At 45.2% G+C, this 11029-nt stretch overlaps 1 protein-coding gene across 1 annotated transcript; it reads left to right on the plus strand.

Moving 5' to 3' along the window:
• Positions 1-879: 879 nt before the first annotated feature.
• LOC136472581 (uncharacterized) lies at positions 880-2830 on the plus strand. The gene is made up of 2 exons (XM_066470283.1): positions 880-1806; positions 2625-2830. The coding sequence occupies exons 1-2, from the start codon at positions 1580-1582 to the stop codon at positions 2662-2664; spliced, it is 267 nt and encodes an 88-aa protein (XP_066326380.1). The 5' UTR covers positions 880-1579; the 3' UTR covers positions 2665-2830.
• Positions 2831-11029: the final 8199 nt, after the last annotated feature.

Genomic DNA, 11029 nt, shown 5'->3' on the forward strand with positions numbered 1-11029 from the left:
AAGGCCAAGCCAGCGCGTCGGCTGGCGATCCTACGACGAGCCACTGGCCTTTGCCTTCCTGTCCGGCTAGCTGCGCCTCCTCAGTCCTCACTCCTCACCATCCACCCAGAGCCAGGGGATAGCGACGCGTCCCTGTGAACACATACCTGGTTTCCGAGAGTGTTTGGACTCTCGGTCGCGGGCAGCCGGGCAGGGCAGAGCAGAGCCGCGGCAGCAGCCAGCAGGGAGATAGCGACCGATCGCGTCCGGTTTGGGAACGGAGGAGAGCACCGTCGTAGGCCCGGGGCCGAATCCAGCTTTGTTTCATGCAGGAGCAGGACCGGAGACCGTACCGGAAGGGAAGGGACCTCACCTCACATGACATGTTGCCTGGTTCGCTTGACAGATAAGCCATAACTGAAAGTATCAGTGGCTGATTTGTTGTGAGAGAAAACCACTGTTCGTTGGCTAAAAAAATATGGCTTATATGCCAAACGAACAAGACGATGGTCTCTTTGGCTTCTGGCCTCCGGGGCCACGCGATTAACAAGCATATCCCATTCCATTCCGTTCCGTTCCAAGGGGCAAAAGGAAAAAGGCCAAAGACACAATCGAATCATCGCCGCCGCGTATGTACTGCCTGTGCACTTCCGATCGATCTCCTCCTTGTACTGATCTCGGGGTGTAAGAGAGTGACTGTGTTCACGTCGTCCATTACTGCATGCACAGTCTACAATTTTATCCAAAGCGAGAAGCGCAAAAGTGAAAATATATTCAACATCAAGGGACCAGAACCAAATCAACGAGGGTGTGCTCTTGAATATATATATATAACCTCCGATGGATATTTAATTAACCGGAGCCTCAGACAGTGTAGGCCCCTGCAGACAAGATGAATACCACTCCTGGATCGATCGCTTGCCCTTGCTGTTGCTGGCAATGCAGTACTACTGCTCTTTTGGAACTTCCCTGTCTTCCTCGGTTGTCACACTCTGCTCTGCTCTCTGCGCCTGTGTTCCATTTCATGGGCTGATCATGACTAGACCCTGGTGTTCCTGATTGTACTTTTTGAGCGAACCAACAAAGGAGCGAGAAGCCAAAGCCACTCGACAGACAGCAATGTGCCCTCGCCACACATCTGCCTCCACCACATAGCATCAATCGGCATCATTGGATCGAACTCCAAAGCTAGCAGCAGAATGTACATATATATAACATCGTCATGAGGGAGTTAGTTGCAGATAGCTAGGATCATACACAACACACACACACACTCTTCCTTCAGCACTACGGCCTGTCAGTCAGTCGTCACTCGCCTCTGCCGCTTGCTTGCATATCTTGCTTGTTCCCAAGAACCATATCCCTTTCGTATATTCTCTCTGCATCGATCAGCCTTTGCATAGATCTCCCATTAACACCGGCCGTTGCCATCTCGTCAGCATCGACAGGGAGAGATAGCAGTTAGTTGCAGGTGATCACAACTTGCAATTTGCAAGAGAGAAAGCTTTGCAAGTGACTAGGTAGTTAGTTTATACAGTAGAAGGTAGTGTGTGATCACTGATCAGTGATCACCTGAACAGAAGCAGCAGCAACAGCTAGCATGGGCAGGGTGGCCTTGCTCATCTGTGTGGCGCTCTTGTCGGCGGCAATGGCGAACGGCACCAGGCCTGCTGCAGGGACTGTTGGCGGCGGCGCCGCTGCTCCTCCTGCTAGCCCAGTTGTCGCAACAACGCCGACTATTGCTGGTGTAGTTAGGACGCCGCCGGCGGCAGCGGCGGCGGACAGCAAGAGGAAGGTGCCCAACGGACCTGATCCTATTCATAACAGGTACTGATCTCGTTTAATATAAGTAGTGCCTTATATAGTGTACTAGAACATATATAATCATTGTTGCGCCTATATATATTCTTCTAATTGCATTTAGTACTGCAAATTAAACCTCTGAACAGAGCTTGCTTGTAGTAAAGAATGCATGCGTTTTTACATGTAACAGGCCGGCTCACAGCCGCAGCCACGGCATACCGTCTTGTCGCAGCTAGCAAATCAAGTCATGACTGATCATGACAGCCATATATTGCCTCCATTTGGTTCTGACTGTCAGAACCAAATCTGACTAATACGGTCATCGTGTCTAAGAGCTTCATCTTGCAAATACATTCCAAAGGTTTGTGTTTGCAAGATGAACCTGCTCTGGCAGTTACGTTTATCATCAGAAAACGACGTTTGGCTAGTGTACGTGGGGACCAAAGAAATGGCGTCATCACAAACATAGCAGTAGTAGTAGCCTCTGAAAAGAAGAGTTTATAATCTTTTTCTTAAAAAAAAGAGAGCTTATAAGCATAGAGAGATACGCCTCGATGTTTGCGCTCGCCGAGGCCAGGCAAATGTATAGGCAACTGACAGAAACAGGCAAGTGATAAATAGCATGAAAGAAACAACAAATGATTGCACAACGAGTAACTACTACAGATCGATCATGCAATGTAGCATAGTATATCTTGGCAATCACATGCATGCATGCATATGGGGCCCATCGAACACTGACCTCGCTCGATTATTCACCGGTGCCAATTTTTTGCCTCTCCCTGTGATGTGCATGCGCCCTAATTAACCAAACCATCATTCGCTTGATGCTTTATTTTCAGGAGAGCCAGATGGGGAGAAGCACCGTCGAAGAGAGTGTAGGGTGACGACGATGCAGGGTACTATACAGAGGCCAAAGAGCGAGCAAGCACATTGATGCGAGCTAGATGATGCGCTGATGAGCTGCTAGCTAGCCATGGTGGTGGTGCTCATGATGGTCTACGTCTCGACGACGACGATCCGAGTGAAGACACTTATATATGTATGCATGTATTAGAGGGTAAAAAAGGAGCTGGGAGACCGAGATCGCAAGACCATACGCGTACAGGATGGTACGGTGGCCGGTCTTCACTTTGGCCAAAGTGGTCGATCTGGATCATCTTCTGATATCTCTCGATGAGGTTTTTGATGTTCTTCTCTCTTTTCCTTTTCTTCTTTGGGAGGGGGGTGTTAACGGTGTTAAAAGGAGCACTAGTCCAACTCCAAGCACTCACATAGAGGGTACGAGAGTAAAGCTCACACAATGCTCGAATATTGATGAACAAAGAGTATGAATTCTTGGCACATATAAATTTAATTTTATTTAGCATGCGGTTTGGCTTTCCTTGTTCCCGATGATCGTCACTTTAAACGACTGGGTGTGTGTGTGTTGCTTTGAAAGGGCTGAAAGAGGCAACAAACCCCATCCACATGACATGACCACATCACCTCACGCATGCATGTACAAGTCGGTAGTCAGTAGTCACCAATCAAGTAAGGGACTGTAGCTAGCTGTTCATTGGGCACCTACGGAACCAGCACAAACGTTTCTGGCAGAGTTCTTGTCGATCCAAAGCGCCGGCCGCCTTGGTTCTTGGGCATAGTGGCCACTGCGCCCACTGGCTCCGGCGTCGGCGTCGGCGTCGGCGTCTTTTGTTCGACGGCATCGGCATTGGCGTTACCTTGCTTTGGCCACTTTCGCACACAGGCAGCATCTCATGTCTTTAATCTAGCTAGTTTTGCTTTATCTTTTGCTGCCGCTACTGCTATCGAGTCACGCATTTTGAGGATTCCGTGCTGATCGCGCGCGGTCTATCCCAAGGAAAGGATATGGTCATATGGAAGCTGATGAGTGGGGGAGGAGAGGACTATACTGATCGAGAATCGAGACCACTGCGAATCGTCGGTGCACTCATCGATGGCCGGCGCCCTAGCCGGAGTGACAAACAAAGCCTGCTGCTACCTGATTTGCTACAAGGAAAACTATTACGGGTTCAGTTTCAGGCTTTCAGCTGCATGCATAGGAAATTGGGAATTAGCAGCATGTTTGTTTGGCTGTGGCTTATCGTAAACGATCGTAAATTTCCAGCCGGAACAGTATTTTTCTCAAACATAAACCAGCCAGCAGTACTTCTTCACGAGCCAGCAACGATACGAACCAGCCAACCGAACAGGCTGTAGGTATTTAGCCATGTCCCTTGCAGTGCTGACCCTACATTTTCGAGAATCTTACGCCTTGGGCTTTTAAGATTGTTGCTAGCAAATATGCTCGCCCATTGTAACGGAACTTACATCTTGTTGCGTGGTCACCTGAACAACGTGTGGTTTGATGATTTATGTAACTATTGCGTCATTTGTTCCAATATGTATCGGAATCAAACTTCATACCGTCACTAGACGTAGAAACAGTGTCTCTAACTCGTATGAGCTCAAAATTTTACCTTAAGGGCCTCTTTGGCACGGCTTATGCCGGCTTCGGCTTCATCTATTTTGCGCAAATCGAGGCACTGTAGCGTGAAGCCGTTTTGTAAGCCGGGGTTAAAATGAACTAGAAGCCAGAAAAAGCCAGTTTTTCTGGCTTCACCGGCTTTGGCTTCACCGGTGAAGCCGTTTTAGATGAGCCGTGCCAAAGGGGGCTTAAATCTATTCACAATATCTATTCTTTTCCTGTGCGTATTTGTACTTGATCCTAGCGGAAATATAGATGCACTGAGATTCTCAAAATGAGGGTCTGACACGGTTTTTTTATAGAAGGCTTAGTACTTTTGTGTTTTCCTTTGTGGTTTAGCTTTTTAAGAGCTTTTTAGGCAGACAAGGGCTGAAACTATAATAAAAGTTTGGTCGTGGGTAAAACTCACAAAGAGACCGAAATAAAATTTCTTTTTATTTATACAAAAACTAGTAGGCCTACTTTTTTTTTTAGAGGAACTAGTAGGTCTACTAGTTACGTGCCAGTGCCACTTGGAGGAATTCCGTTGGCGTTGGATGCCACCCCCGTTTATCGACGATGCAGCAGTCCAGCTAACTTTAATTTGGGCGACAAGCAGGCTTGGTTTCATATTATTGCCGAAGCTCAAACTGGGCCGCGCTAGGTGCAAGTGCAACGCAAGCGCGCGCGCGCGCGCGCATATATATATATATATATATATATATATATATATATATATATATATATATATATATATAGTTCGCTTATGCTAAAATTTGACTTACACTGATGTTTATGTTAAAATATTATAAAAAAAATACTGTTCCATAACCGAAATACGATCCGACGGGGGAAAAAGTGTGCACGCAAACGGCAACGGCTTCAGGGAACGAACACGACATGGTGACTCGTTAGATGCGCCCTGTCCATGCAGGGACAATCCCGTGCCGGGACAGGCAGGACACGCCGACGTTGCCGAACCGCGCGCAGGAACCTTGTCCGGCCGCGGACGCCAAATTGCCGATGGTCGCCGTTCTGCCGATAGATTGCCGTTGACCGTCGCCTGCTCAAACCAAGATTGGTATCCTTACAGCCGGACAACTTGATTGCTCTGGTCAGCCAGGGTTCTGTACCGCACGTATCAAGGAGGATCTTCTCTCGCTCACGAAGGAAAAAAAAGGGCATTGCTGTACTGACTGTACAATGTACCTCTGGCTCTGGCTCTGGGTCGTCGAGCACATCAATGATTATATCGGAAGACAGCAGAACCCTACAGTTTTGAAAGACCATCGTGAAAGGAGAGAGTGCTGTGTGTGTATATATATAGTATTACTATACGGTATCTGGGTACTAGATAACTATTCAGTACCCAGCGTTCTATAGGGCGGGCAAATAGGCCCACCCCGCCGTTCGGGCCTGAGACTCATAGGCCCGGCCCACCCACTCACGAGGTCGAGCGGCGAGTAGCTCCTAAGCTCCCCACCCACCCACGTTTTCTTTTGCGGTTTCTTTCAAGACCGTTCGCTCGGTCTTTGCTAGCACCACCCGTCCGTTCCCTCTCCCCACTGCTAGTTGCGCCGTTGCCTAGGGCTCCGTCGTGCCGTTCTCGACCGGCGGGCATCCCGCCCCGCCGCGCCGCTCCCCAGCGATATATATAGTATTTCTATACTGCCCCTCCTGGCGCCGTCTCCCTCCCCCATCCCCTCACTCTCTCAGCTCGCCGTCGCTACTGGCCGTGGCCGTGGTCTTGAAGGCCCCGGTTGAGGGTCGGCCGTCCTACTCGCATCTTGCCATCATCAGCAGCCTCCCGTGCTCGCCCGTGACTCATCGTCAGCTCCCGCCGCGAACTCCTGGAGAAAGGAGTGGCAACTCGCCTGGCGATGCTGTCGCCACCGTCAGCCCACCACCACCGCCGCTCCTGCGTGTGCTCCTCCAACACTGCTGGCAGATCCAGGTGCCCCTCCTCCAGATCCCCTTCTCCAACTCCTCGTTTGCACCATCTCCTTCCCGTTCCCCTTCTTGATTCGATTTGATGATTCGAGTGCAGGATGCGTTCCCTGCGAGTGTTCGATTGTCTCGGCCCAGGTCACGGCCAGGAGCTCCTCTTCAATTGCAGCAAGGTGAGTTTGTCTCAGCTGCCAATGCTGGTTGTGTAACTGTTACCAATACCAATTGTGTTGTGTAACAGTGTATTCATTTGGAGACGCCTCTCGAGGGATGTCGCTGCGCAGCCCTGGCCTGCTACCCGGCCTCCTACACGTGAGGTAAGGCCAGCCTTCAGTCCTTGTTATTGTAATTGTGCATCGATTTGCTGACTGAGCGAGGAAGCTTGTCAATTCTAATCCATTCAAAGAGAGCTGGTGGTATCTTACCACTGTTTTGTTAGCTGAGGGAGACCAGTTCCAGTAACTAGATATTTATGTACTATTTTTTAAGGAATTGATTACTTTTATTTGTGAAGATGAGTACCTGTTCAGATATGCAAAATATTATTATTCAGAGATGATCACCGTTGATACAAATTATTTATGGTTAGGAAATCAACACGTGATGCTAGAGTGCATAGCATTTAAGTTTTTGTGGTCACACATGACAGTATTAGTGGTCAGGCCACATTGGTAGCATATAATAGAGTTTTTTTTTTCAGTTGACCACATAATCAGCATAATTTAAGTTGCGACTACACCATCCACGATTTTTTGGCTTTCCTACCAGGTCCGCTAGCTCGATCTCCCCTTACCACCCTGCTGCTCTCTCTTTTTGCCCCAAATCTGTTGGGATGGGAAACCTCTAGTTTGGGATGACCCAGCGTGTCGAAACTGGGGTTCGCATAGGCAACATTGCGACTAGATTGGATTTATCAGAGAATGTCTTCCTCTGCGTAGGGGAAAATGTTCAAAATAAAAAATTCCCCCATTGGTTTAGAATAGCTAGTGGCAGTTGATTTTATGATTTACTAGTTGATTGTTACAGTTCTTTATCAAAATGCGCTAGTGCTATGTCGTGCTATGTCTTTTTCAAAGCTGTGTAAATGTATTTTCACATAATATCATACAGTAATTGATTTGTTGTTTAAATTTACAGGTTTATTAGCTCTTGGATAGTTGAATCTTAGTCAATTGGTGTATGTTGAATTAATGAATTATATGAAGGCGCTGCTAGCTTGCTCTGGACGACTGCTTTTTAATAGTAGGTACCATCTTCATTCTTTAAGAGATTAAATTTGTCATATATTATCCATTTGTGTGGGATATGAATGATAATGTGATGTGCGTGTGTGATTTTTTTTATAATATTAGTTATGTGTTCACGTTCTGCCCCAACTAAATTTTGGTTGAGCTCTGCCCTGCTATGCATCCTCCTCAATGAAGATGACGGTGGCACGTTGCCTTGTCGTTGCCGGACGCAGTATGTGGCAGCAGGTGCTGGGTGTTGGCAAAGCTTGGGCGCTATGTTGGCCCGCTCCACGTCAACCCGCCCACGCTAGCCGTGCCTGATAGTCATGGCAAGAACCCGAATGCAGCTCTTCCCTTCAGGTAGTTTTATTCTGCCTCTGTTTTCTTCCACTAAATTGCAGCCACCAATCAGTGATATTTTGTGTGACTAAAACTAACAGAGTTAATTCGCATCTTCCAATTCTGGCCCAGAGGCTGCTCTTGACCAAATTGGATTTACCTTTCATGTTCACTTTGAAGATATTGTTGGCAATTTCAACTTAACTAGCTGCTTCACCTCGCGAATCAAACTGTATGCTCATAGGATTTCTGAGTTAAGCAAATTGATTATTCCAGTCCAAAAATTAGGTTCAGTAATTCTTTGCTCACTAAGCTGCGCGTGGTGCTTCCCTCACCAGCAGCCTTGACCTAGCAAGATCCCGATGAGGCACACACAATCCTTCTTATCTTTCTTTGGATTTGGATTAGGCTAATTTCAGGCTTATCTTGTAGATTGTGAATTCTTTGCACAGTCATTTCTCCAGCTGCTGGTGTTGTACTATACGGGGCATTCCCAGAGTTGAGCGCGAAGTCCTTAATACCCTTATTATCCTAGTGGCTTGGGAAATATTGAAGCACCGAAATGCTCTTGTGTTTGATGGTGATTGGCCTAACATAGAGGTGCTGCTTCATTGGGTTGCCAATGAAGGTGCCCTGTGGTGCTTGGCAGGGGCATCCGCGTTGCATAGGCTTTTGGCTAGGTCGCTCGTCGTAGATCATTAATGAGTTGAGTATTTTCTTTTTGGTCGGGGTTGTATGTACTAGGAGGGTTTAACCTCCCCTCCTTTATATTCTTTTTCTTAATGAAATGACACACAGCTCTCTTGCGTTGTTCGAGAAAAAAAATTGCTCAATTTGTTTGAAGAAAAGCTTTGAACTGAGATGGTTTTTGTGGTTCAATTGAAATAGTAGGATGAATGTGATTAACATTGGATTAGACATTGTGCCACCTTATAGTTGAAGTGGAATCACTTGCTTTTGCATCTCTACAGAAAATATAGAATGCATCCATTGAAGTTTTAATCTTAGAATATCCTTAACCTGCAGCTAAATTTTTTTGAAACAAAAATTATGTGCGTCTGTGAAGATTTCTTCACACTAGTCTTCTCTGAGCTCCACCAGCACATAAGGTTCTCTCTCCACTCTCTTTTGATTCTTCATGCTGTTGGTCCATTACCATCATAGGCGGTGACATTTTCTGAAAACAGTTAGGTTGAGCTGTATATGATTTACATGTCCCCTTGGGATTCACTTTAGGTTTTGTTTGTCCAATTGTCTATGTTGTGTTCATTTCTTGCTCTCCCTTCCCTTGAGTAGACAATTTATGATAATATATAGAGATAGAGTTTTATCTAGTTAACAAGCTCCCTATTAGGATTGGATTTTAGATGCAAGCGAAGCTTTATTGTGCTTGTTGTCGAATGGGGGTTCTAGATATTTATCTATTGTTCGATATATTTATATTAGTGTTCCACCTGTATGCAGCTTCATGCCTCCCATGTATTGATGTGGCTCCCCTATTCGTGCAGCTGCTCCACAGAGTCACCCCAACATATCCCTGGCATGACAGAGATAGCAGCCTCAGCACCTGTGTGTGTGTAAAGGTGAGTATGCACTGGTAGCTGGTCAGCATCGGATGCAGTTAAATTTTAGCTTTGAATTCAATATTTGTTATAGTTTGGGAATGGGGCACTGATTTTGTTTTATGAGGAATTGCTAAAGCACCTAGCATGACAAGGAGCTGCCAATTTGTAATTTGTTCAACTACAGAAGTACCATGGTCCCAGCAGCACTAGGAAGTGATCCCTAATGCAATTTATATGGGTCTATGTGTGAATCAGAGAGCCATTAGTTCATCTTTTGCATACCAAGACTGAAAGGTAAGAAGCTAGAACCATTAGTAACACTAGGAGTAGTAGTATTTGATTTGTCACTGCAGTATAAGCCTTATAATATCTGGAACTCTGATCCAAGATAGGTGTCTTCTTTCCAACAATTCAGCATGGTGCATATGCATACCATACAGTGCATGTCTAGATTTTTTTTTGGCTAATAAATATAGGCAGCTTACTTGAACTACTAGTACTCACTTGGGTAGCCAATGAAACGATAATAATAATTGGTGGTGAGCTTTTTAGTGAGGAAAAGGAAACAATGTCTCAAATGACAATATCTGTGACTAGGCTAGTTTGGCCGCAAATATTTGAGGTTTTTATGGTTCCCTAGTTTTTCAGCACAAGCAGATCAAATTAGCAATGGGAAAAAATTAAAGAAATAAAATCTAATGTTTTTTTAGCTTTTATTGACTACTATTGATTTTGTCTAAGTCAAGCAATCAATTACTAAATGAATTTTATACATGTATCTTATATTGCAGGTTTTTTAAGAAGCAACTGTCATAATGGATGTGTTAACAAGTCGGGTCTGGGTGCTATGCAAATGAAGGTGTGTTGCATTGCTGCAAACTACAAATGACATCCAAAGCCCTCAATGATGCAGATTTCAGTTCGTCAGAAGGAAACACATGGATGTCTGTGCATCATCATTGCAGTTCTTCAAAAATAGATGGATGTCTGTGCATCATCTTTGTAACTATGATAACGAACCAAATGGTGGTACTATTTGTGATTAGCATCACGTACTATTATAAAATATTATGAGAACATCGTCTCCTGGGACCGATTCACAATTCTAGTAAGATTGTTGTCAAATAATATTTTTCTTAAAAACAAATATTTGGTATCATGTCATATAAAGATATGAGGATATGGTGAAAATATTTGTGGTTTGAATAATAGCTACAAATAAATTATTATTGTTGACAAGTAATTCATCACAAGAAACCTGGTGTACAAAGAAAAAAACGGCCAAATAAAATGGGGAGCAAGCAGGAATGAAAAAACGGGGAGCAAGCAGGAATAAAAAAGAAAGAAACAAGCAATCTCGATCCAGCTCAGAAATAAAATGAAAACAAAAGCTGGCTGTATAAACCGAAATCCTGATCCAGCTCATAAATTAAAAACAAAAAAAAACAGCTGGATTCAGTAGGTGTGTACTCGTGGCCTGTAGCATGAGCCTGGTACGGACAGCATGGTGCGGGAGGGCGGGTGGGTGCGGACTGCAGAAGGCTTGGTGCAGGGGGTCGCGGGTACTGAATAACTAGGGTTGTCCGTGTGTGTGTATATATATATATATATATATATATATATATATATATATATATATATATATATATATATATATCTCTCTCTCTTCTTCTCTGTTAGTTCATACATGCCTTCTTGCA

The sequence above is a fragment of the Miscanthus floridulus genome, chromosome 1 (genome assembly GCF_019320115.1).
Source record: "Miscanthus floridulus cultivar M001 chromosome 1, ASM1932011v1, whole genome shotgun sequence".
NCBI lineage: Eukaryota > Viridiplantae > Streptophyta > Magnoliopsida > Poales > Poaceae > Miscanthus > Miscanthus floridulus.

Bases quoted from the DNA above. Each gene is read 5' to 3' on its own strand.
- LOC136472581 (XM_066470283.1), top strand. From the start codon at position 1,580: ATGGGCAGGGTGGCCTTGCTCATCTGTGTGGCGCTCTTGTCGGCGGCA. The intron at 1,807-2,624 runs GTACTGATCTCG...CTTTATTTTCAG, and splicing joins CCTGATCCTATTCATAACAG to GAGAGCCAGATGGGGAGAAG.